This window comes from Acomys russatus, chromosome 32 (assembly GCF_903995435.1).
Source record: "Acomys russatus chromosome 32, mAcoRus1.1, whole genome shotgun sequence".
NCBI classification, from domain to species: Eukaryota; Metazoa; Chordata; class Mammalia; order Rodentia; family Muridae; genus Acomys; species Acomys russatus.
Window position 1 is genome coordinate 35,334,377 of NC_067168.1, and position 26,519 is coordinate 35,360,895.

General features: G+C 55.0%; 1 protein-coding gene across 2 annotated transcripts; it reads left to right on the forward strand.

The window, feature by feature from the left end:
• Positions 1–26,067, forward strand: Celsr3 (cadherin EGF LAG seven-pass G-type receptor 3). Of its 2 annotated transcripts, none has more exons than XM_051140360.1 (36): positions 1–3,733; positions 5,537–6,187; positions 6,546–6,771; positions 7,025–7,140; positions 7,496–7,584; positions 7,696–7,853; positions 8,462–8,625; positions 8,912–9,037; positions 9,130–9,299; positions 9,874–10,059; positions 11,142–11,258; positions 11,582–11,753; positions 11,854–11,995; positions 12,092–12,212; positions 12,515–12,698; positions 13,001–13,102; positions 13,321–13,335; positions 14,375–14,469; positions 14,671–14,880; positions 15,152–15,347; positions 15,564–15,719; positions 15,998–16,169; positions 16,792–16,959; positions 17,188–17,314; positions 17,408–17,614; positions 17,855–18,029; positions 18,210–18,322; positions 18,814–18,893; positions 19,404–19,530; positions 20,172–20,288; positions 20,393–20,541; positions 20,802–20,911; positions 21,122–21,280; positions 22,269–22,469; positions 23,156–24,047; positions 25,484–26,067. In XM_051140360.1, exons 1-36 carry the CDS (start codon positions 1–3, stop codon positions 25,509–25,511), a joined length of 9,954 nt encoding a protein of 3,317 aa, XP_050996317.1. In that variant the 3' UTR covers positions 25,512–26,067. The 2 variants fall into 2 exon arrangements, with proteins under 2 accessions (XP_050996317.1, XP_050996318.1); XM_051140361.1 differs by having other exon boundaries at positions 19,407–19,530.
• Positions 26,068–26,519: the final 452 nt, after the last annotated feature.

The window sequence follows — 26,519 nt, forward strand, 5'->3', positions numbered from 1 at the left end:
ATGGCGAGGTGGCCTCTATGGTGGGGTCTCCGGGGACCGTCAACCCCGATACTACTGTTCCTTCTCCTCTCTTTGTTTCCTTTTAGCCGGGAGGAGCTGGGGGGCGGCGGGGACCAGGGCTGGGACCCAGGGGTAGCTACTGCTTCTCGGCCAAGAGCACAGATCGGCCGTGGAGCTGTAGCTCTTTGTCCCGACTCTCCCGGCGTCTGGGAGGATGGAGATCCTGGCCTGGGAGTCAGGGAGCCTGTCTTCATGAGGCTCCGAGTAGGTAGGCAAAGCGCCCGGAATGGTCGAGGGCCCCCTGAGCAAGCAAACGCGGAGATGGTGGTCCAGGCTTTGGGTAGTCGCGAGCAAGAGGCAGGTCAGGGTCCAGGATATCTGTTATGTTGGCACCCAGAGATCTCTTCTTGTGGGAGGACAGGGCCTTTACGAAGAGGTAGTGTGCCACTCAAGGCTCTGTCCTCAGGGGATCCAGATCTGGGGAACAGCTCTCCCCACCCTTCGGACCTTCTGGCTCAGACTGGTGGCTCCAAGCCAGTGTCTTTCCAGCGTAATGCTAGGAGAAGCATCCGCGAGAGAGTGGAAACCTCTCGCTGCTGCGGGAAACTGTGGGAGCTAGGACACAAGGGTCACGGTGAGAGATTCGCGAATTCCCAAATGGAGAGGGGACCCCTTCGGCGGGACTGCCTTCCCGGCTCTTTGGGATCTAGCCTAGAGGAGGATTCAGCACCACGTGCTCTGAGGACAGCTCCTACGCCGGGTTCAGCACCCCGTGAGCCTCGGACAGCTCCCGAGCCGGCTCCCGAGCGCATGCGCTCCCGCAGTTTCTTCCGCCGCCGTTTCCTCTTTCAGCGCCCTGGGCCGCACCCTCCCGGGTTCCCAACTGGTCCTGAAGCCAAGCGAACTCTCTCAACAAACCAGGGTCGTCCCCGTCGTGCTGCAAACCGCCACCCGCAGTTTCCTCAATACAACTACCAGACATTGGTACCTGAAAATGAGGCAGCGGGCACAGAGGTGTTGCGGGTAGTGGCACAGGACCCGGATCCAGGCGAGGCCGGTCGCCTCGTCTATTCGCTGGCGGCTCTCATGAACAGCCGCTCGCTGGAGCTTTTCAGCATTGATCCTCAGAGTGGACTCATCCGCACGGCAGCGGCTCTGGACCGTGAGAGTATGGAACGCCACTACCTTCGAGTGACGGCACAGGACCACGGCTCACCGCGCCTCTCAGCTACCACCATGGTAGCAGTGACAGTAGCTGACCGCAATGATCACGCGCCTGTGTTTGAGCAAGCCCAGTATCGGGAGACACTTCGTGAGAATGTGGAAGAAGGTTACCCCATCCTGCAGTTGCGTGCAACCGATGGCGACGCACCACCTAACGCTAACCTGCGCTACCGCTTCGTGGGGTCGCCAGCTGCGCGCACAGCCGCGGCCGCCGCTTTCGAGATTGATCCACGTTCTGGCCTTATCAGCACCAGTGGCCGCGTGGACCGGGAACACATGGAAAGCTATGAGCTGGTGGTGGAGGCTAGTGACCAGGGCCAGGAGCCTGGACCACGTTCAGCCACCGTGCGAGTGCACATAACTGTCCTAGATGAAAATGATAACGCGCCTCAGTTCAGTGAGAAGCGCTATGTGGCGCAGGTGCGTGAGGATGTGCGCCCTCACACGGTGGTGCTACGCGTCACGGCCACGGACAAGGACAAGGATGCCAACGGTTTGGTGCACTATAACATCATCAGCGGCAACAGCCGGGGCCATTTTGCCATCGACAGTCTCACGGGTGAGATACAGGTAGTGGCACCTCTGGACTTTGAGGCAGAGAGAGAGTATGCTTTGCGAATCAGGGCACAAGATGCAGGCCGGCCACCTCTGTCCAACAACACAGGCCTAGTGAGCATCCAGGTGGTAGACATCAACGATCACACTCCTATCTTTGTCAGCACACCCTTTCAGGTCTCCGTTCTGGAAAATGCACCCATGGGTCATTCAGTCATTCACATCCAGGCAGTGGATGCAGACCATGGGGAGAATTCCAGGTTGGAGTACTCTTTAACTGGCGTGGCATCAGACACACCGTTTGTGATAAACAGTGCCACTGGCTGGGTCTCTGTGAGTGGTCCCCTGGATCGTGAGTCTGTGGAGCACTACTTCTTTGGTGTGGAGGCCCGAGACCACGGCTCGCCCCCACTGTCTGCTTCAGCCAGTGTCACAGTAACTGTGTTGGATGTCAATGACAACCGGCCTGAGTTCACCATGAAAGAGTACCACCTTCGGCTCAATGAGGATGCGTCTGTGGGCACCAGCGTGGTCAGTGTGACTGCAGTAGACCGAGATGCCAATAGTGCCATCAGCTACCAAATCACAGGCGGCAACACTCGGAACCGATTTGCCATCAGCACTCAAAATGGCGTGGGCCTGGTGACACTGGCTCTGCCACTGGATTACAAGCAGGAACGCTACTTCAAGCTGGTGCTTACTGCATCTGACCGTGCCCTTCACGATCACTGCTATGTGCACGTCAACATCACAGATGCCAATACGCACAGGCCTGTCTTTCAAAGTGCTCACTACTCAGTGAGCATGAATGAAGATCGCCCAGTGGGCAGCACTGTGGTGGTCATCAGTGCTTCTGATGATGACGTGGGTGAAAATGCCCGGATCACCTATCTTCTGGAAGACAACCTGCCCCAGTTCCGAATTGATGCGGACTCAGGGGCCATTACACTACAAGCTCCACTGGACTATGAGGACCAAGTGACCTATACACTGGCCATTACTGCTCGGGACAATGGTATACCACAGAAAGCAGATACCACATATGTGGAGGTGATGGTCAATGACGTAAATGACAACGCTCCACAGTTTGTGGCCTCCCACTATACCGGCTTGGTCTCTGAGGATGCTCCACCTTTCACTAGTGTTCTGCAGATCTCAGCCACTGACCGGGATGCTCATGCCAATGGCCGGGTCCAATACACTTTCCAGAGTGGTGAAGACGGGGATGGGGATTTTACCATTGAGCCCACCTCTGGCATTGTCAGGACTGTGAGGCGGCTGGACCGGGAAGCAGTGCCAGTGTATGAGCTGACTGCCTACGCAGTGGACCGTGGTGTGCCCCCGCTGAGGACTCCGGTCAGCATCCAGGTGACTGTCCAAGATGTAAACGACAACGCACCTGTCTTCCCAGCTGAGGAGTTTGAAGTGAGGGTGATGGAGAACAGCATTGTAGGGTCCGTGGTGGCCCAGATCACTGCAGTGGACCCTGACGACGGCCCCAATGCTCATATCATGTACCAGATTGTGGAAGGGAACATCCCCGAGCTGTTCCAAATGGATATTTTCTCTGGAGAGCTCACAGCACTCATTGACCTGGATTATGAGGCTCGTCAGGAATATGTGATTGTGGTGCAGGCCACATCTGCTCCTCTGGTCAGCCGTGCCACTGTACACGTGCGCCTGGTTGACCAGAATGACAACAGCCCGGTCCTCAACAACTTCCAGATCCTCTTTAACAACTATGTATCCAACCGTTCTGACACTTTCCCCTCAGGCATCATTGGGCGCATCCCAGCTTATGATCCTGATGTCTCTGACCACCTCTTTTACTCCTTTGAGAGGGGTAATGAACTACAGCTGCTAGTGGTCAACCAGAGCAGTGGGGAGCTTCGACTCAGCAGAAAGTTGGACAACAACCGCCCACTGGTGGCCTCCATGCTGGTAACTGTAACAGGTGAGGGGTGCAGGAAAGTGAGCAAATGATCTTAACTTGTCAGGGTCCAAACCAGAATCCCTAAAGTGGTGAGTTCTTGTACCCAGTAAGATCTCTCATGGACCTCAGAGATTCTGCTTAGGTACTTGGATGGTTTTTACAGAACCCTCAAGATTTTAGGGCATCAAGTGTTCCTATAGGGATTGCTCCTCTCTCAAAGGGGAGGGGACAGAGGTTCTTTTTTTTTTTTTTTTAATTGTTATTTATACAGTGCACCTACAGGCCAGAAGAAGGCATCAGATCACCTTATAGATGGTTGCAAGCCACCATGCGGTTGCTAGGAATTGAACTCAGAACCTTTGGAAGAGCAGTCTGCTCTTAAGCACTGAGCCATCTCTCCAGCCCCCAGAGGGTTTTTTGTTTTTGTTTTGATGCTCTTGTATTTCTAGGGACAGTCAGAATGTCAGTTCATTCGTTCCGTGCCTATGTTTAGATAAAGGTTACTTGGGGTCTAGTCTGCCCCTTACTCCTATCAGTGGGCAGGAAGAACAGCTTACTTTGACAGCCTCAGGTAGGTCATGCAGGAAGTGGGTCCATGCTGCTCTCCAAAGAGCAATCCAAGTACATTTCCTTTGGAAAATGTCCAGAGATCCAACGGCCTTCCTTTCCACAGGGCTTTCACAAACCCTTCTTCCCTCAGAGAAAGGATGTGGCAGGAAAGACTCTTAAAGTGCTTCCTTCCTATGGTGCCAGAGACTTGGAGAATCTTTTCTGCCTCCGCCTTAGAGCTGGGACTCCTGGCACTGGCAAAAAAGGTTCTCTCAACAGCCAATCTTTATGGAGCACCCAACACATGCTAAATCTGAGAAAAACCAAAACCAACCAACCAACCAAAGACCAGATAAGAACATTACTTTTATCTCAGAATGGCCACATATCACAAAGCCCACGTCTAGAGTGTTAGGCAGTTTGCTAACTAAAACATGCTGAAGAGGATGCAGAGTGTGGGGAGATCTCGAGGTCCTTGATATTGCTGAGCTAGAGTTGTTCTGGAGTGTTCACTGGTCCAGGACCTCAACTAGTGCCTTGGGAGAGCAGTTTGCTGGCCAAAGACAGGAGCTCTGTAATCCTTGCCCCGGACCCACCCCTCTTGTTTCTTTCATTTTCTTCTTTCCTCCTCTTCCCTTCCTTTTTGTTTGTTTGTTTGTTTTTGAGACAGTTTTCACTATGTAGCTCTGGGCTGGCATCAAACTCTGAGATCTGCCTGCCTCTGTCTCTCAATTGCTGGGATTAAAGGTGTGCGCCACCACATGCCTGGCTTCCCCGCCCCCCCCCAACATTGTTTCTTGCAGGGGGTGCCCTGCCTTTTCTAGTACACTGGGAAAGATGGGAAGCTAGGGATGGATGGGTGGTGGCCCTGGTTTCTCCTTGTGTCCTGAGTGGAGGTGGCCTATTGATCGCAGTGACTAGGAGTATGGATTGCTGAGCATTTAGGGAACTCTTGTGTGTTAGTAGATTGACTTACTGACTCATGAGTAATTGTGAGGGCAGGGCTGGTGGAGCTCCCTAGTGCAAAACGCCAGACCTGAGCTGGGTAAATTACTGATTCAAGCCTCTCCCCATGATGGGAACCGTTGGGTTAGACAGCAACAGCTTGTAGTACCTTGAAGCTGGGAGGTGGTAGTTACTAGCCCCAGACTCACTTGTGCCTTGTCAGGGGTCAGTCTGCTGACTCTAGGTAATTACTGGCCCCAGACCTCTTGTGTTCTAAGGAGAGGCAGCTTTTGACCTGAAACTGATCCCTGTCCCTGCCCCTGCCTGCAGATGGCCTGCATAGTGTTACAGCACAGTGTGTGCTGCGCGTAGTTATCATCACCGAGGAGTTGCTGGCCAACAGCTTGACTGTGCGCCTGGAGAACATGTGGCAAGAGCGCTTCCTGTCCCCGCTGCTGGGTCATTTTCTTGAAGGCGTGGCTGCAGTGCTCGCAACACCTACCGAAGATGTTTTCATCTTCAACATCCAGAACGACACGGATGTGGGGGGCACCGTGCTCAACGTGAGCTTCTCGGCGCTGGCACCTCGTGGGGCCGGGGCAGGTGCTGCAGGGCCCTGGTTCAGCTCCGAGGAGCTGCAGGAACAATTGTACGTGCGCCGTGCCGCCCTGGCCGCCCGCTCCCTGCTCGACGTGCTGCCCTTTGACGACAACGTATGCCTGCGGGAGCCCTGCGAGAACTACATGAAATGCGTGTCGGTACTCCGCTTTGACTCCTCCGCGCCCTTTCTGGCTTCCGCCTCCACGCTCTTCCGACCCATCCAACCCATCGCCGGTCTGCGCTGCCGCTGCCCGCCTGGCTTCACCGGAGACTTCTGCGAGACTGAGCTCGACCTCTGCTACTCTAACCCTTGTCGCAATGGCGGCGCGTGCGCGCGGCGCGAGGGCGGCTACACCTGCGTGTGCCGCCCACGCTTCACGGGTAAGTGGAGTGCAGCCTTGGATGAAGCTCTGGCGAAGCTTAGCGGAGGGACTAGGGAGTGCGAGTGAGCTGCGGGCATCTTTTCTGAGGCAACTGAGACCCCTTAGAGGCGCTGCTGATCCCTGCTTGCAGGAAGCCTAAAAAAGCCTTAGGCAAGAAGAGTTAGGGGACGGGCCTAAGCAATGAGGCTGTGGGTGGAGCCTTGGCGGAGAGAAAGATCTTATGAGGGCGTGACCACAGACAGCTCAGCCATTCAGAGGCCGAGGGGCTGGGCCTTGCAGCTCTGGCCTCTGGAGTGACGGAGAGGGGGCGGGGCGGGGCGTGGGCGGGGCGTCCTCTGACGGGTCCCGCCCTGCAGGGGAAGACTGCGAGCTGGACACCGAAGCTGGACGCTGCGTGCCTGGGGTCTGCCGCAACGGGGGCACCTGCACCAACGCGCCCAATGGGGGCTTTCGCTGCCAGTGCCCCGCGGGTGGTGCTTTCGAGGGCCCGCGCTGTGAGGTGGCCGCACGCTCCTTTCCTCCCAGTTCCTTCGTCATGTTCCGCGGTCTGCGGCAGCGCTTCCACCTCACGCTGTCCCTCTCGTAGGTGCCCGCCCCGTGTCCCTGCACGTCTTTTCACTGCCCCTACCTACGTGACTCTGGCCCAGGTTGCTGACTGCCCGGTCCTGAGGTCCTCACCGGACACCATCCTCTCCCCGATCTCTGCTGGGGTGTCTTAAGAGTCACTGCACTGGCATCTCCCACGCTATTCTTTAGGCTCAGTAATGAGCTAGCTGGTTCTCAAACGGAGGGTGTGAGATGCCTGCTCCTAATGGTCCCGTTCCACCTCACTCAGGTTTGCAACAGCACAACCCAGCGGGCTACTTTTCTACAACGGGCGCCTGAATGAAAAGCATGACTTTTTGGCTCTAGAGCTTGTGGCCGGCCAAGTACGGCTTACATATTCCACGGGTGGGTGATCCTTTGGATTATTGTGACAGTGAGTGGGTGCATGTGTTCCTGGAATGACTGGCAGAGTCAATGCATGATTCCCCTCAGGTGTCCCTTACTGTGCACCTGGACAGTGCCAGTCAACAGTGAGGACCAGGCTCTGTGGCCACTCCCTCCGGAAAGGCCCATCTCTGTGTTTCTCCTGTGTGTTCGTCCTATATTCAAGGACACTATGGTTCAGCCAGTATGGTCACCAGAGGATATGGTGATCCAGTTACCCAGCATGACCCCCAAGAGTATCTGTACCTATGTAAACAGGGTGGGATGGTGCCACTCTGGAGCCCCAGACAGCACTCCACATATGTATTCCCCACAGGTGAATCCAATACAGTGGTCAGCCCCACAGTTCCAGGAGGCCTGACTGATGGACAGTGGCATACAGTGCACCTGAGATACTACAACAAGGTGTGCACCGCCCCTGGCATAGCATGGGTGGGGTGTGTGGAGGGGAGTCAGGATTCTGAGTCCTCAAGAAGTACTATAGGGGCGTTGTTGATTGTCGTGCCTGGTCTTTAGCCCCGGACAGATGCCCTAGGGGGTGCTCAGGGCCCTTCGAAGGACAAGGTGGCCGTGTTGAGTGTGGATGACTGCAATGTGGCTGTAGCTCTGCAGTTTGGTGCCGAGATTGGCAACTACTCATGTGCAGCTGCTGGTGTGCAAACAAGCTCCAAGAAGTGAGGCCCCCACCCCTGATCCCCATGTCCTCTGCCTATCAGAGCCCACTTTAACCCTTCACGTAGCCCGCCAAACTCCTCGTTTTTTCCCCAAAGACCCTGAAAGCCTACTCGGCCTAGCTCCCAATACTGTGTCCCACCCCTGGCTCTGGCTTCCACACAGTCCTCAGAGAGAGAGAGAGAGAGAGAGAGAGAGAGAGAGAGAGAGAGAGAGAGAGAGAGAGAGAGTCCCTAGGCATTCTGTCCTCTAAAATCTCTACGTTCCTTTAAGCCTCCAATGTCACAGTTGCCTCTAGTCCATAAGTCTCATAAACAGACCCTGCGAACATTGAGGGCACTGATCTCAATCCTTCAATCCCTCCCCTCCACACCCCTCCCAGCCACCCAAATGCTTCGTCAGAGTCTTCGAGTGCCCCACCTTTCCCCAGACCATCATGGTCTCTTCTGTGCATCCTCACAATCACAGCCTTAACCCTTTCCCCGGCCTGGTCTTGTATCTTCGCCTAACCATTCCTTCCTTTGGCCCTACCCCCGACTTCCTGTGCCCCCCCAGGAGCACCCCTACTCTGGCTCTAGACCCACCAATAACCCAGGCTCCTGACCCCCAGGTCCCTGGACCTGACAGGCCCTCTGCTCTTGGGGGGTGTTCCCAACCTTCCCGAGAACTTCCCCGTGTCCCACAAGGACTTCGTTGGCTGCATGCGAGACTTGCACATTGACGGCCGCCGAATGGACATGGCAGCCTTTGTTGCAAACAATGGCACGGTGGCAGGTAGGCCCCAAAAGCTCCTGTTTGTCCCCACTCTTGTCCCTGTCTCCATCATCATAAGGAGGTGGAGGGTTGCCTGGGATGGCTCTACGTCTGACCCGAATCTGGCATTAGACGGCAAGATCCACACTATGGTCCAGCCTGTGGGGCCTTGGTCTTACTCTCTACTTCCGGAGAACAAGAGGATGAAACCATGTTCACTCTCATCCACTCTGGGCGCCAATATCCTTCCCAGCACTCAGGTCCCTCACCGGGTGTTCTCATGTCTGCCTTGTCCCTTTCTCTCCAGGCTGTCAGGCCAAGTTGCACTTTTGTGCCTCCAGCCCCTGCAAGAACAATGGCTTCTGCTCAGAGCGCTGGGGTGGCTTCAGCTGTGACTGCCCTGTGGGCTTTGGTGGCAAAGATTGCCGACTCAGTGAGTGGGCATCTTGGGGCGGGAGGGCCACACAGGGTAATAAGGTCTGTTCTTGGGGTGGATCTGTAACCCTACTTCTCTTGTCTCCTCAGCATTGGCCCATCCCTACCGTTTCCATGGCAATGGTACACTGAGTTGGGACTTTGGAAATGACATGGCTGTGTCTGTGCCATGGTACCTAGGACTAGCATTTCGAACGCGAGCAACAAAAGGGGTCCTGCTGCAAGTGCAGCTCGGGCCACATAGTGTCCTCCTCTGCCAGGTATGTCTGTTCTTCCAATCCTTTGCCATCCCCTCTCTGCTAATCTCTGATGCTCCCCAACAGCTGAGTTTGGGCCTGATGCTATAGCATATTTCTCTGCCAGCTGTCTTAACATACTGGATACTGCTCTGGACCCTGGACCCTGACTCTCTCCCTACCATAACGTTCCCTGCATATGCAGGGCACACATAGCTCTTTCTTATAACCGTACCAACCCATGACCCCCGGCTCTGTATCCACCCATCTGAACATGGCATTCCAGAACAATTCTCTTTTTTTTTTTTTTTTTTTTTTTTTTTTCGAGACAGGGTTTCTCTGTGTAGCCTTGGCTGTCCTGGACTTGCTTTGTAGACCAGGCTGACCTCGAACTCACAGTGATCCACCTGCCTCTGCCTCCCGAGTGCTGGGATTAAAGGTGTGCGCCACCACACCCGGCTCCAGAACAATTCTCTATGTGGTAGGCATAGCCTTGGCTCCATTGTTCTGAACTCATACTTCTAGCTGTGGAGCCCTCTGACCCAGCCACCCAACCTCATCCCAACCTAACCCTGGGGCTGTGCATTTCTACCTACAGGTAGATCGGGGGTTGCTGTCTGTGGCACTAAGTAGGGCCTCAGGCCACACTGTCCACCTCCTGTTGGACCAGATGACTGTCAGTGACGGCCGGTGGCATGATCTTCGGCTGGAGTTGCAGGAGGAGCCAGGTGGCCGAAGAGGCCATCATATCTTTATGGTTTCACTGGACTTCAGCCTCTTCCAGGTCTGACCTCTGACCCCAGGGTAGTCTGTTCTCAGCTTTCCCACCCGAATTGCCTTATTTGACCTCTCGTCTAGCTTCTTTCCGCTCCTCCAACGACCAGACCCGACCCTCTCCTAGCCCCCCTTCGCTTTGATCCCACTTCACCAGCCAGGTTGGTCTGTTAGGGAGCCCTACTTGTGTGGGCTCCTAAATTCTTGGCTTGATCTTGGAGTACCCTCTGTAGTTAGGACTTTGCTTTTGCCTGACCCTGAAAGCCCCTTCTGGTATCTTCCCTAATATCTACCTGCCCCAAGTCAAAATCCAGGCATTGTAGTGATGGGGAGATGGCTCAGGGGATAAAGCAACGTGTACAGCTGTACACGTTCCAACCCCCAGAACAGGTGTACAAGCCAGGCAAGCCTGTAATCCCAGCGCCCAGGAGGCAGGTACAGGAGACCCCCTGAGCAAACTGGCTAGCTAAACTAACCAGAATTGATGAGCTCTGAGTTTAGCAAGCTGAATTAGTAAAACGAAGAGCCATCAAGGTGTCAACTTCAGGCTTTCACGTGTACACACACACACATGCACCTACACACTGTCATGCACCCACACACACATGAACATCTATGTACTCGTAGGCACACCACATGTGTACACATGCCCAAAACATAAGATCATGTAATTTCAAGGTTGGCTCTGGGCCTGGGAGGGAGGAGCCCATCTGAGCATAACTCTTCTTCTTTTTTCTTTTATGTTATGCATAGGAGTATTTGCCTCCATACATGTATGTGTACTACATGTGTGTATGTGTACTAGAGTCACACAGACAGCTGTGAGCTCTCATGTGGGTGCTGGGAATCAAACCCAGGTCCTCAGCCATCTCTGCAGCCCCAAGCTCAGCTCTTAACTGAGGCTTTTCTACGCTATGTCACCCGTGCCACAGCAAGTTCTCCATCCTCGGGAGCAACTCATTCCCAAACTGTTCTGATACACGGGGCAAAGCGTACTTGTACAGGGCTAGAAGAAACCTAGTCTGACTCTGGGGTTTGACGAGGGTTTACTATATGCCTCTCCTTCAGTGATGACTGTGCCCCATCTTCTAGGACACCATGGCTGTCGGGGGTGAGCTGCAGGGCCTGAAAGTAAAGCAACTCCACGTGGGAGGCCTGCCCCCCAGCAGTAAGGAGGAGGGTCCTCAGGGTCTGGTTGGCTGTATACAGGTGAGGATCACCATGAGAACATGATGTGGAGTCATTAGGGTCCTGAAAAATAGCACTCAAGTTCATGTTGGCATGGGGTGGGGAACTAATGACCTAGAGAGATCAGAGACAAGTCAAACTGGTGAAAGTAAGAGCCTAGCTTAGATAATCAAGGACTGTCTGGAGTGCGTTTCAGAAACAGCACAATTAGGGATGCTTGTGGGGGCCGATGGGTTTTGTGGGAGGGGTAGAGACAGACTGTATGTCAGGGATCATCAGCTGGGTGGCTGGTTCCATAGGGCTGCCTTGACCTGAGTCTCACCGTTTCCTGTCTGTGTCTGTAGGGCGTGTGGATTGGCTTTACACCCTCTGGATCCTCAGCCCTGCTACCTCCCAGCCACAGAGTGAACGTGGAGCCTGGCTGTACTGTGACCAACCCCTGTGCATCGGGGCCCTGCCCTCCCCATGCCGACTGCAAAGACCTCTGGCAGACCTTTTCCTGTACTTGTTGGCCAGGTGGGTGTTGAGGGAGTTAGGGAAGAAACCAGGGCGTTAGGACTCTGCTTCTTGCGATGCTCGTTGGCCAGTGTTCTGAGCTTCCTGACCCAACCTGCAGGTTACTACGGTCCAGGTTGTGTGGACGCCTGCCTCTTGAACCCTTGTCAAAACCAGGGATCCTGCCGGCACCTCCAAGGAGCCCCCCATGGCTATACCTGTGACTGTGCAAGTGGCTATTTTGGTCAGCACTGTGAGCACAGGTGAGAGGCTCCGGGCTAAGATGATGGAGAGACCTTACAGGAACAAGCAGGCTCACTGAAATATCATGGATGCCCTTCACCTTATCTCGTTGCCAGGATGGACCAGCAGTGCCCCCGGGGCTGGTGGGGAAGCCCGACCTGTGGTCCCTGCAACTGTGATGTTCACAAGGGCTTTGACCCCAATTGCAACAAGACAAGCGGGCAGTGCCACTGCAAGGTTTGCCTAGATTCTGACCCTTGACCTTTTAACTTTCCCTTGGACAAACTTGTTGCTCCCTGCCACCTGACTTGGGCCCTTACCTCTTAGTCTGTCTCCTACAATCTAGTTACCACCTCTCATCCTTGACCTTTAAACTTCTTTGTCTTCATCTGAGGCAAATCTTTCTAGCCTATGAGCTCTTTTTATTTATTTATTTTTTACTTTTGCCTTTGATTCTACTCATTCCCCAAGCTTTTCACCTAAGACCCTTCCCATAGGCCTGACCTCTGACCTCAGGCCCCTGACCCATCCCTAAACAGGAGTTCCACTATCGACCGAGGGGCAGTGACTCATGCCTCCCGTGTGACTGCTACCCTGTGGGCTCCACCTCGCGCTCATGTGCACCCCACAGTGGGCAGTGTCCCTGCCGTCCAGGAGCCCTTGGCCGACAGTGTAACAGCTGTGATAGCCCCTTTGCAGAGGTGACAGCCAGTGGTTGCCGAGGTAAGCAGGGTCCCTCCACCTGCACCTGTAGAGGTTCTAGCATGCTAAGGAAGCAGTGGTACTCTTGGCTCCTGGAGGTGGAGGGCTAGGGGAAACTTTTCCTGAGGGAGACCAGAGGTGCCAGGGAGCCCAACCTTTACCAGACGTGGCTGACTCTCATAGACTTTCACAGGCTAGCTCTTGAGAAGCCATCAGGGGAGTGGTAGACTCTGGGCCTGAGCATGGGAGGGATGGAAAACATTAGGTATGGTGTCACTTCCTGAGAACCTGGCCACCAGGCTTAGCAATCCCTTTCTCCCTAGTACTCTACGATGCCTGCCCCAAGTCCCTGAGATCTGGTGTGTGGTGGCCTCAGACTAAGTTTGGTGTTTTGGCCACAGTACCCTGTCCCCGGGGGGCCTTGGGTGAGTATTTGGTGGACAGTATTATTGCTAAGGGTGGGGTGGGCCTGTTTTCTGATTGTTACAGCCACCTCTCTCATACCACGTTGGGTGGTCTGATCTCCACAAAGATCTGGGAATAGGGTGGAAATTCACGTGGGCCTTTTATACTTCTTAGTGGCTCTGGTCCCTTTCCTGTACTCTCACTCAGCCTCCATCTGTTTCTCTTGGCTTCTGGGCAGGATTGCGGGGTACAGGTAAGGGGTACGTGTTTGCTCAGGTGCGCTGCCCCCTCCCACTGCCAGAGCTTTTGCAGACCCCCCCCCCCCGCTGCTTAAGGTCCTTGCAGCCCCCTCCCTGCTGCCTGAGCTCTCTAAAACCTCCTCCTAGTCTCCTGGAGACCCCTTCCTGTGATCTGGGAAGCCTAGGGACTTTCTCTGATGCCTGAGGTCCTAAAGGATCCCTCCCCATCACTTGGGGACCCTTCAGAATCTTCTTCCACTTCCTAAGACCTTGCAAACTCTTTCCTGCTTCCTGAGGTCCTTGTAGGGCTCTCCCTATTGGTCAGAGTCACCCGCCAGCTTCTCCTTGCTGCTTGAGGGTCTCCCAGAACCCTCCCTGCTGCTTGAGGTCTCTGCAGTGGCTGCACAGAGATTGTCTGTGTGTGCATGCTCACACGTGTGTCCTTCTGTGCCTGTGCATGTGTCCGTGCGTCTGTCTTGAGGGGATGGGGTTCTTAATTTAAGTTAGGGTCTCTTGCTGGTGGACACAACTTCTTTAGCTTCTATCCCAAGCCCATAGCTGAGGGAAGGCAGCGATAATGAAGTCGCTATTGGGGTGGTTAAAACTTGTATGAGAACCCTACTTTCCCCTCACTTGGGTCATATGATACTCCTGGAAGATCTTGTCTATGTCAGCATGCTTGTGAGTATACAAGAGAGCAAGCAGTGTCTCTGTGTGCGTGTGCAGCTAATGGATGTGCGTGTGTGTGTGTGTGTGTGTGTGTGTGTGTGTGTGTGTGTGTGTGTGTGTGTATCTGTCTATAGCACATCCTTATACTTTTCTTGTGGTGAGAATGGCTCACAGACCTCTCGGGAGAATTGACCAACAAGCTATTGGGACTCACCTGGGCTTAGGCTGTGGCATCTAGGTAACCAGCTGTAGATGTTTGTCACTGTGCCCCACCTCACCCCACCCCCACCTCACAGTTCCTTATGGGATAGAAGAGGGTGCTGTGGCCACCTATCAGCAAAAGTACCCAGGCTCCAGGCCTGACCAAGGCTTGCCCGTCCCCAGGTGCTGCAGTGCGGCTGTGTGATGAGGACCAGGGTTGGCTGGAGCCCGACCTCTTCAACTGTACCTCCCCTGCCTTTCGAGAACTTAGTCTTCTGGTGAGACTCTGCCCAGATAGTACCCTCCTACACCCAAGACTTTCAGGCGTCTGATGGGCCCAATACATACCTCAGCCCTTGGCCTCTTGGGCATCCACTTCCTAGCTGCCCTCTTATCTGTCCAAGCCTTTCTCCCTGTAAGGCCTTTTGAGAAAGGCCTACAGGACCACAGAGCAACGACTGCCATCCTTGTCCTGGCAGTTGGATGGCCTGGAGCTGAACAAGACAGCACTGGACACTGTGGAGGCCAAGAAGCTGGCTCAAAGGCTGCGGGAGGTGACTGGCCAGACTGACCACTACTTTAGCCAAGATGTCCGAGTCACTGCCCGCCTGCTGGCCTACTTGCTGGCTTTTGAGAGCCATCAGCAGGGCTTTGGGCTGACAGCCACGCAAGATGCCCACTTCAATGAAGTGAGTTGTACTCTGTGTTCCCAGTTCCATGGCCCTGGCTCCATGGCTTCTCCTCTTTAGTTCTGGAAGCCCAGCTTAGTCCCCTCCTGACCTCTGGAAAAGTGAAGGTGCTACAATTTCACTCTTTTCTGTCCGCTCCAGCCCCGCCCTCTTGTCTCTTGTGCCCCGTGCCCACCCCCACTAATACCTTGCTAGACCCCCTCATGCCTTCCCCAACCTTTTGTTCCTCATCACCACCTGCATGCGTCCAACTCTATCTCCATCCTTCTAGAATCTGCTGTGGGCTGGTTCTGCACTGCTTGCTCCAGAGACAGGGGACTTGTGGGCAGCCCTGGGGCAGCGAGCACCCGGGGGCTCCCCAGGTAGTGCAGGACTAGTGAGACATCTGGAAGAGTATGCGGCCACACTTGCAAGGAATATGGAACTGACATACCTGAACCCTGTCGGACTAGTCACACCCAATATCAGTGAGTGGTAGATGGGATGGGAGAAGGGCAGGGGGGGCTCTGGGGCTAACTCTATTGGGCCACACTACTCCCACAACCCCCAGGGCTTTGCAGGGCCAGGCCCTGCACTCATACCAACCAAGAAGCTCGGGTGTGGCGTGGGCAGAGGTGGGAATGTCACTCTTGGCATAGGAGGGAGGTCTTTGACAGGAGTTACCTCTCTTTTTGGGGGGGCAGTGCTCAGCATTGACCGAATGGAACATCCTAGTTCAACTCAGGGAGCCCGTCGCTACCCCCGCTACCATAGCAACCTTTTCCGGGGCCAGGATTCCTGGGATCCTCATACACATGTGCTGTTGCCTTCCCAGTCCCCACAGCCATCCCCATCTGCAGGTAGGAGCCCTTTTGGTGAGTGCTGGACCAGGGCCTGTCTCCTTATCCACCCCCATAGCCTGACATGTGTCACCCTGTCACCAATTCTGTCCTTGCCAGACCTCCCCCACCTCACGGTTCCATATACCTCACCTCACCTCACCAGCCTTGCTACCTCCCCGTGCTCCCTCCACGGCTCCTGCATCCTCCACTCCCCAGTTTCTGTGCTTGAGACTGGGTTGGTTTGTGGGTGACTCGTGGTAAGAAGTCCCTGGTGGCCCCTTCCTTTCCTCTGGCAGTTCTGCCCACCCGCAGCAACGCAGAAAACACCACAGCTTCAAGTGTGGTCTCCCCACCCGCCTCCCTGGAGCCTGAGTCTGAGCCTGGCATCTCCATTGTCATTCTTCTGGTGTACCGCACCTTGGGAGGGCTCCTCCCTGCCCAGTTCCAGGCTGAGCGCCGGGGCGCCAGGTACCGGGCATAGAGCTGCTTCTAGCCCTTTCAACCCTGGGTCTTTTGTGAGCTTCTAGCCCACCCAGAACTCCTTCCCTGAATGGGCAGACGAACGGGTCCACAGGTAAACAGAGACGATCCTGTACACACCTCCAGGGAGCTTACCTGAACCAGGTTCCGTGTGGATTTTCTCTGGTTATAAAGAGTAGCAGAGGTGCAGGGTGACAGCAGAGACCCATATGGAGCCATCACACACACACACACACACACACACACACACACACACACACACACACACACATGGGAGAGGGAAGGGTACACGACCCAGGTGTAGATAAGCCAGCTGACTGATACACAAAGGCAAACACAGGTTGGTTGGGGAGGCCAGATGGAGGTGGGAGAAGAGAAGGGTTGACAGTTACAGCCCAGTCTGGAGCTGTTCAGACCTCAGAGCCCAGTCTAGGCGCGAGTCTGAAGTCCCTGGCAGCCCAGCAGAAGCTAGCTGGTGTACTTAGAAATAGCATGTGCTCTGGGGGTATCCCAGACCCTGGTCAGCCATGGCAAGTGGTTTGAAGACAGGGAGAGGTGGGCAATGGGTCTTTGGTCAGCAGTGTTCAAGACCAGATGGGTATCTCGGCAGGCTCCCCCAGAACCCTGTTATGAACTCTCCGGTGGTCAGCGTGGCTGTTTTCCATGGACGCAACTTCCTCAGGGGTGTCCTGGTGTCCCCAATCAACCTTGAGTTCCGCCTACTACAGACAGCGAATCGGAGCAAGGCCATCTGTGTGCAGTGGGACCCACCTGGCCCGTGAGGACCCCACACTGGAAACCTTTTGTCCCTATTAAACCTCTAGGAGGTGTCCCAGCCTGTCCCTGAGGCCCCTATCTATGGCCCTGTGCAATTAGGCCCATGAAGAACGCTGTTCCCCAACTCCAGGCCCCCTCCCCTTCCCCTACCATCTCACAAATCTCTGCGTGTGATGAGACGCACGCATCCCCGAGAGAACTGGTGGGTCTAACTCTCCTCTGGATACAGGGCGGACCAGCATGGCATGTGGACAGCCAGAGACTGTGAGCTGGTACACAGGAATGGGTCCCACGCACGGTGTCGCTGTAGCCGGACAGGCACTTTTGGAGTCCTCATGGATGCCTCGCCCCGTGAGGTAGACTTGGGTTCTGTGACCCAAAGAAGTGGGACATCAAAGGGGGCAGGGATGCTCTACCCGACATCCCGGTGACCATCCTCAACTCCACAGCGGCTAGAGGGAGACCTGGAGCTGCTGGCAGTGTTCACTCATGTGGTGCTGGCAGTGTCTGTGACTGCACTCGTACTGACCGCTGCTGTCCTGCTGAGCCTGCGCAGCCTCAAGTCCAATGTGCGTGGGATCCATGCCAATGTGGCAGCTGCCCTGGGAGTGGCCGAGCTCCTCTTCCTGCTGGGAATCCATAGGACCCACAATCAGGTGCAGGGTCAGGGCCAGTGGAACTGTGTGCCAGTGACGCCACCTTTCTGTGGAAAGCCTAGGGTCATAGGTCAGGATCTAAGATCAGGAATACCCATGTTGAGGTCCTGGTTTGGGGTTGGCTGGGATTAGATGTTTTTTAATTAGGGGGGAGTAAATGTAAAGGAGAGGTTTGGGGTGGAGTCCCGGATGGGGTGGGCAGGAGTGATGCTGACACCGGTCTCCTGGCCCTGCCCTCAGCTGCTGTGCACTGCGGTCGCCATCCTCCTACACTACTTCTTCCTCAGCACCTTTGCATGGCTCCTGGTGCAGGGCCTGCACCTCTACCGAATGCAGGTTGAGCCTCGAAATGTGGATCGTGGTGCTATGCGCTTCTACCATGCCCTGGGCTGGGGCGTCCCTGCTGTGTTGTTGGGTGAGGTCTTACGCACTCAGGCCTGTGGTCCCCAACCTCTGCCCCATCATATATATGGTCTGACCCCAGCCTATGTCCCTAAACACTACCCTTATCCCACCTCCTTCCCATATTTGGCGGGGCGGCGGGGGCCAGAATTTAGAATGCACATCTTTGGTCCAACCTCTTCTCTTTTCAAAGGCCTGGCTGTTGGGCTGGACCCAGAGGGCTATGGAAACCCTGACTTCTGCTGGATTTCCATCCACGAGCCTCTTATCTGGAGTTTTGCGGGCCCCATCGTCCTTGTCATTGTGGTGAGTACCTGGCTCTTGGTGGCACCTGTGTGCTTCCTTCTCAGGAAGGAGGGAGGAGATTTGGAACAAGTGTGAAAGGAGGGCCAGGCCACACGGTGCACAGGCAACCCTGGGCTGCCTCCGTCTCATGTCTGATCAGAGAGTGAACTCCTACTCAGCTGGCCTGGAGGTGGGAGGTTAACTGGTCAAAGCCTTTGGCTACCCTTTCTGCTCTGTCTCCATGCCTCTCTGTGTCTCTCCTAATCCCGCTTGGCTTTTTTCTTTTCCGTCTTTGACTCTTTTATGCAACATTTAGCTCTTCTGTCTCTCTGTTTCCGATTCGTGCTCTCTGCTCTCCCCACCCTACCCCCCCCCCCCCACCTCCCCAACCCCCCCAGTTCCGTTTCCTCTTTTCTCCATGGTTGGGTGTGCGGCCTTGGTCTCTTTCTGCTTCTTACTGTCTGTCTGTCTGTCTCTCTCTCTCTCTCCATTCCACCTGACTGTGGGTGCAGATGAACGGGACCATGTTTCTCCTCGCTGCCCGCACATCCTGCTCCACAGGGCAGAGGGAGGCCAAGAAGACCTCTGTGCTGTGAGTTGGCTAGCTGAGGGAAGTAGGGGTACTCAGGATGGCAGGCTCCTCCTGGGGTGGGGTCTGGTCCCTGAGAGTATCTGGTGAAGGTTGGGCTCCAAATTCTGCATGAAGGGAAGGCACTGCGGTTGCCTTGGCCTATGGTCCCTCTCTGGTACTTTGCCGTATTCTGGCTCTACGCATGCTTTCGCTCTGTTGTCTCCCAGGCCCCTGGGTGTCCCTGGAATCTCCCATGACTTGAATGATTCACTTTGCCCCACCTTGTATGTGTCTGCCTATCTTGTTTCTCTCATGGCTACCTTACTCCATTGTCTTTTCCATGATCCCTCATGGCTCCCTGGATGCTCTCCCGGTTCTTTGTACGACTGCCAATCTTCCTTAGTGTCTTCCTGGACTTTCATGTTCCTGTGTGAGGAGTTTGTCTTCCATCCCCGTGTGTCCTCCTGTGTCCCCTACATAAGCCCTACTTGACCCTGGTGTGTCCTCCTGTGTCCTCCCGTGTCCTTACAGCAGGACCCTTCGCAGCTCCTTTCTGCTCCTTCTGCTGGTCAGTGCCTCCTGGCTCTTTGGCCTTCTGGCAGTCAACCACAGCATACTGGCCTTCCACTACCTCCATGCTGGACTCTGTGGCCTCCAGGTACCTCTGGTGCCCTTCTCCCATCCCTAGCCCTAGACGTGGCATGTCGATGATATGTTAATCCTACACCAGACACTGATCCTAGTTGCTGACCCCAGGCCTAGAGCTGATGCGCAACTCGTCACTGGTGTCAGGCCTGGTTTTGATCCTGGTTGACCTTCACCGACACTGCAACTTCTGACCCCTTGCTGACCACACTATTGTAGGCTCCAGCCCCTCCTGCCATTTGGGCCTTTTCATTATTAGTCCTGAGACTTTCTTTGACTTTCTTTCTGATCCGCCCCCCCCTCTTGGACTCCTCGCTGACTCACGCTAGCCTGTGACAGCTGATGCTCCCCTCTTTGTCCACCCACAGAGACTCTTTTTTGTTGTTGTTGCTGTTTTGTTTGGTTGGTTTGGTTTTTTCGAGACAGGGTTTCTCTGTGTAGCCTTGGCTGTCCTAAACTAACTTTGTAGACTAGGCTGGCCTTGAACTCACACCTGCCTCTGCCTCCCAAGTGCTGGGATTAAAGGCTTACGCCACCACCACCTGGCCCACAGAGACTCTTATTGGCCCCTGATCGATGCCCTGTTGGTTGTTTTCTGAGCCTATGTCTTTTCTGGTCTCTCATTGACCTTCCCTGACCCTTGCTGACCCACAGGGCCTGGCTGTACTGCTGCTCTTCTGTGTCCTGAATGCAGATGCTCGGGCTGCTTGGACACCAGCCTGTCTAGGCAAGAAGGCAGCTCCTGAGGAAACAAGACCAGCCCCCGGGACGGTGAGAGACTACTAGGGCTGAAGGTGGGGACTGGAGGCCCAGGGAGCCTGGATCTGAGGCTTCCTCAGAACTAGCTCACACCCCATCCCACCCACCTCCCCCAGGGCTCTGGGGCCTACAACAACACGGCTCTCTTTGAGGAGAGCGGCCTTATCCGCATCACGCTTGGTGCCTCCACTGTCTCTTCAGTGAGCAGTGCCCGATCCGGCAGGGCCCAGGACCAGGACAGCCAGCGGGGCCGCAGCTACCTCAGGTAAGTGACCATATATGGCTTGTGTAGATCTACTTTACCAGATGCTAGGGAGGGTGGCCACCTGGAACTCTGCTGATGTCCTGCCAAGATGTCTTCTCTTAAATACCTGGGGCACCATCAACCATTCCACGTGTGACAGACCATGCACTCACAGGCTCCTCAGCCTTTCCACATGCAGCAGGCCATGCACTTAAAGGCTCCATAGCTTCCAAAGCACCTTGTCACGTTCTTCTCTGATGGAGGGTTTTCTACATTTCCAGGGACAATGTTCTGGTTCGGCATGGCTCGACTGCTGACCACACTGAGCACAGCCTCCAGGCTCACGCCGGCCCTACTGACCTGGATGTGGCCATGTTCCATCGAGATGCTGGTGGAGTTAAAGCCCCAGGCCAGGGAGGAGGGGGTAGAGGGTGTCTTTGTGATGTGTCTTCTGCCCCATACTGGGGGCAGTGGCTGACTGGGTGGGACAAGCTCCGTCCAGGTCCCCACCTCAACCCCCCTTGCTGTCCTGCTTGCCTGCCTGCAGACCCTCAGCTTGGGCCCCTGCCATTTCACCTTCCTCCTGACCTTCCTGTTCCAGGTGCAGACTCCGACTCTGACAGTGACCTGTCGCTGGAGGAGGAGAGGAGTCTCTCCATCCCATCGTCAGAGAGTGAGGACAATGGCCGGACACGAGGACGTTTCCAACGTCCACTCCGCAGGGCAGCCCAGAGCGAGAGGCTCCTTGCCCACCCCAAAGGTGCTAGGAGCTCACTGATTCCATGGGTGCTCAGGGGACTCCCGTGTTTCCCCATCGTCTCAAGAGTCCTGAGCTTCACTCACTGGGCTCCTCTGGGCCAACCCTGGGGTCCTATGTACCATTCTCAGCCAAATTTCTAGGTGTGCCTGGGGACCCAGGAGAAATGGGCAATGGAAATGAGATAAGAGATGTTACAGAGCAACATCAGTCCCCCTCCTCCGCAACCCTCCCCTCTATCAGCCCCCCCCCCCCCCCGTGCGCCGGCTTCCTCATGAGTTACGGTTTTTAACCTCAGATATCAAACTTCCACCCCATCTATACCGTTCTAGCTAAGGATAGCGGCTCTCAATAAGCCTTCCTTCAGCGGCTCCATCGATCTGAGAGGAGTATCCTCCTATTGCTATTTCTTTCTTTCTTTCTTTCTTTTTAAATGTCCATTTCTTTTTTTTTAATTATTTATTTATTATATATACAGTGTTTTGCCTGCATATACAACTGCACTCCAGAAGAAGGCATAAGATCTCGTTGTAGATGGTTGTGAGCCACCATGCGGTTTCTGGGAATTGAACTCAGAACCTTTGGAAGAGCAGTCAGTGCTCTTAACCTCTGAGCCATCTCTCCAGCCCTGTTGCTATTTCCTTTAAAAAATATTTTCCATGTGTGTGTGGTGTGTGTGTGTGTGTGTGTGTGTGTGTGTATAGATGTCTATGCATTACAGTACTCATGTGGAGGTCACAGGACAATGTGTGGGAGTCAGTTCTCTTTCTACCAGCTGGTCCTGAAAAATCAAATGTAGGTTAACAAGGTTGGTGGCAAAGTGCTTTTACTTGCTTAGCCATCACGCCAGTTCTCCCTTTCCTATTTCTCAGTGACGACAGCCAGGGCTTGAAGGGTCCTTAGGACCAGAGGGTCACTAAGTCTGGATCATAAGTGTCAGGAAACACTAGCGTCGAGTCAGGGGCCCCTGTAACCTGCTCTGGCTTCACAGATGTGGATGGCAATGACCTCCTGTCCTACTGGCCAGCCCTGGGAGAGTGTGAGGCAGCGCCATGCGCTCTGCAGGCATGGGGCTCGGAAAGGCGCCTCGGACTAGACACCAGCAAAGATGCAGCCAACAACAACCAGCCGGATCTGGCCTTGACCAGTGGAGATGAGACCTCCCTGGGCCGGGCCCAGCGGCAGAGAAAAGGTACGACCCCTGACCCCTTGGGCCTCACTGTAGGAGCCCTAAAGGCTGCTTTAGGCCGAGACCCATGGGGAGTTCAGCTTCCTGATGCCGAATGGGGAGACCGTCTTCTCCTCAAGCCTGCTTCACGGTCCCCAGAGACTGCCTGATGGGTGGAGTGCCTGCCCCTGCCATGTCCTGGCTTGTACTGGTGGGTGCTTAGACGCCACCTTTCTCTACTTCGCCGTTCCTACCCTGCAAATCTACAGAAGCTGCTGAGTTCAGAGTCCCTGCTCTGGTCTGGGTCTTTGCCTCTCGTGCTGGCTGTGAGAGCCCAGAGGTGGTCCTTGCACCAGCACAGGAGGTTTTTGTGCTTGGTCTTGCGTCACAGGAACACTGGAGACTGTTCCTGCCCCAGCCTGGGGAATGCCTACCCTTTGACCCATGGCCTGTATTTCCAGGACTTGGGGTTATCTCTCTTCTGACTTCTTGGGGGTCTGCCCTGACTCTGCACCATAGCGACTGCCCTAGCTTGACCCACAGGATTATTATGTCCCGCTCTGACTCTCGTCCCACTGTCTGTCCATAAGACCTCTGGAGTTGCCTCTGACCTCAGTTCAGTTCCAGATGCCAGGAGCTGGTACTTCCTTAGCTAGATTCCTGCCTGCTCTTTGATATACATCGTGTTCCCAATTCTGTCCCTTCCACAGGCATCCTAAAGAACAGGTTGCAATACCCACTGGTGCCCCAGACTCGAGGCACTCCTGAGCTGTCCTGGTGCCGTGCAGCTACCTTGGGCCACCGTGCCATGCCAGCTGCCTCCTATGGTCGCATCTATGCAGGTGGGGGCACAGGTAGCCTTTCACAGCCAGCCAGCCGCTACTCCTCTCGAGAACAGTTGGACTTGCTGCTACGGCGACAGCTGAGCAGGGAGCGGCTAGAAGAGGTTCCAGTCCCTGCCCCTGTTTTGCATCCCTTGAGCCGACCAGGCTCCCAGGAACACCTGGATGCTGCACCAGCCCGCTTGGAGCCCAGAGATCGTGGCAGCACGCTACCACGGAGGCAGCCACCCCGGGACTACCCTGGCACCATGGCCGGCCGCTTTGGGTCACGGGATGCACTGGACTTAGGGGCACCCCGAGAATGGTTGAGCACACTGCCCCCACCCCGCCGCAACCGGGACCATGATTCACAGCACCCACCTCTGCCCCTGTCTCCACAGCGGCAACTCTCAAGGGACCCCCTCTTGCCATCTCGGCCCCTGGACTCTCTGTCTAGGATCTCGAACTCTCGAGAGCGGCTGGACCAGGTGCCTAGTCGGCACCCTTCACGAGAGGCCCTTGGACCGGCCCCACAGCTTCTCAGAGCCAGGGAGGACCCAGCCAGTGGCCCGAGCCACGGCCCCTCCACAGAGCAGCTGGACATTCTCTCCTCTATCCTTGCTTCTTTCAACTCCTCAGCCCTCTCCTCTGTGCAGTCCTCAAGCACACCCTCAGGCCCTCACACAACTGCCACGCCTTCTGCCACAGCCTCTGCACTTGGACCTTCCACACCTCGTTCTGCCACGTCCCACAGCATCTCAGAGTTGTCACCTGATTCAGAGTAAGCAGGGCCCAGGCACCTGTTCACATTCTTGTCCGTTTAGGGTGGTAGCTTCCTCGTGTACCGGTCCCCGAATTCCACCGTAGAATGAAGTGAGAATGAAGTTGGCCCATATAATATGTGCTACCCCAGGCTCAGCCAGCCAGGAGGCCACATGTAAGGGATAGTTTTATTAGACGAAGACAATAGGATGGTCTGGAACTTTCTGGGTATGTGGTTAGAGCCAGCCTCCCAGCCCTACACAGCCCAGAAGAGTACCCCCAAGGGCTGGAACTACTGGAAAAGGTAGACAGGAGTCAAGGCGTTGAAGTATGGAATAATATAGCATTTGCACGAGGCAATGTGAGGAATCTTTGTTCAGAAGGTCCTGCCTAAGAGGTCATGTGGAATAGCAGCATATTAAGCCAGGTCGAGCGCTAACTTTGAGAAAAAAAAAAAATCCTCACTCAGCTGGGCAGTGCTGGTGCATGCTTTTAATCCCAGCTCTTGCGGGGGGGTGCGGGGGGCGGGTGCAGAGGCAGGCAGATCTCTCATCGGTATGAAACTGCTCCTACCTGTGGGGGTCAGTGACCATAGGACATCTGTGGGTTTGAGGATGTCAGAGACTGGGGCAGAGAAAGTTGTTGCCAGATTCAGAGTAAGCAGGGCCCAGCCAGGGAATATCCAGGTCTTATTAAACCACTAGGAGAGCTGTCTCTCAAGGAATAACTAACTGCCAGGTGCCGGGCATGGTGGTGCATGCCTGTAATCCCAACACTCAGGAGGCAGAGGCAGATGGATCTCTGTGAGTTCAAGGCCAGCCTGGTCTACAATGTGAGTCCAAGACAGCCAAGGCTAACACAGAGAAACCCTGTCTCAACAAACAAACAAAGAAACAAGGAGTAACTGCCAGGGCCAGCTCTGGGCTATGTTCAGGGAGAGCAATGCCTGTGAGGGAAGTGGGCCTCTGGGGATGGGGACTGAACAAAGCCCACTGCTGAGAGAGGACAGAAAGGAAGGAGAGGGCAGGGGCTTGGAAGCCTGAATGGAGTTCTAGAAGGATGCTGAAAGGTAAGGATGAGCGCCAGGGGCCGAGCAAGAACTCAGGCTTCAGGGTCACAAGAGTTTGAGTTCTGTATGTCATCGCCACGACCTTGGCACAGTACAAGCTGTACTGTAGTCTCTTCTTCTGCCAAGGGAGCTTACAGGAACAAACTCCTTGAAAGGTGGAAATTTGTGACAGTATCCATCTTAGAGATGCTGGCTTGCTCAGCACTGAGAGAGACCTGGGCAGCCATTAGCCTTGCTAAGGAGCCTAGGAGCTGGCAGTCCAGATGGGTGCATGGGGTGAGGGGGGGTGGTGTCTCAGACTCCTGGAGTGGGCAGGAAGGGGCTGTGGGCTGAGAGACAAGGCTCCTCTTAGCCACTGCCTTCCATTTCCACATTCAACTCTACAGAGTTCCCAGAAGCGAGGGTCACTCCTGAGGGGCTGACCAGCAGAGGAGGAGCCACCGGGGGCAGTGGAGGATTTGGGGCTGACAGAAGAGACTTCAGGACTGATCCCAAGGCAGCCTTCTTCAAACCCTCCCCATAACTCAGTGCAGTGCAGTGTGGATGGAGGTCCCACGTGCATCTGTGAGCATGAGTGTGACACCTGCGAGCATGTGTGTGACAGGTGCAGGGGGTGGGGCTGAAGGGAGGACTTTTATATGTTTTTGTACCTTTGTAACCAGAGAGATATGTTTATGTTATTTTTCAGCTTTTCTGTCTCCCAGGGGTCTGAGACTGGGCTGGGAGGGGGAAAGGGACGGGAGAGAGATGCAGTCTGGCCTCTTTTGGGCCCCTGGCAAACCTTCTACTCCTTTCTTTCATCTTACAGGAGAGTGGACAGGTGGGGTAGATCCTCTCTTTCCCACATTGGTCTGAATGTTGTTGGGGCCCAGGGTGCAAATATGATCTTTGCATTTTCTCCTATGCCCCCATAGGCCAAACTCCTGTGTTTGGGGTTGGCCTTGGAACAGGTGTCCTCCGACCTCCTCCTGAGGGCTCACTTGTGCCACTCCTCCCTGCGGATGTGGCTACGTTTTACTGGGGTCCCTGCCACTTACTGCCTTAAGACCTAGGACTGATGCTGTGGGTGCTGGTGAAACAGCAGAAGTCATGTTTACAGATCAAGGCTTTCCTTCCTCCCTTGGGGCAGGGGGGGGGGACTTGGGCCTCTAACCAGACATTCCTACAGGGGGTGGGTGGAGGGGACACTCCCTTGTCCCTCCCTCCCCCACCCCAGCAACACTAGTCTGTGCTGCCATTAGTTCATTATACTGTTTCCTTGAGGGATGGGGGGAGGGACACAAAGGGAGCAAAAACAAGGGAATCCAAGACCCAGAATGTAGGTGCCACAGCCTCCCACTGTTTACAGGATCCTCCCTGGCACTGGGCTGCAGCAGTGGCTGCCCCACCTTCGGTTAGTTCCTTATAAAGGAAAATGACTGT

Excerpts from the sequence above, each read along its gene's own strand:
- Celsr3 (XM_051140360.1), top strand. The coding sequence starts at position 1 with ATGGCGAGGTGGCCTCTATGGTGGGGTCTCCGGGGACCGTCAACCCCG. Across the intron at positions 15,348-15,563 it reads ACTAGTCACACCCAATATCA|TGCTCAGCATTGACCGAATG; the intron begins GTGAGTGGTAGA and ends TTGGGGGGGCAG. Across the intron at positions 21,281-22,268 it reads GCTCCTTGCCCACCCCAAAG|ATGTGGATGGCAATGACCTC; the intron begins GTGCTAGGAGCT and ends CTGGCTTCACAG.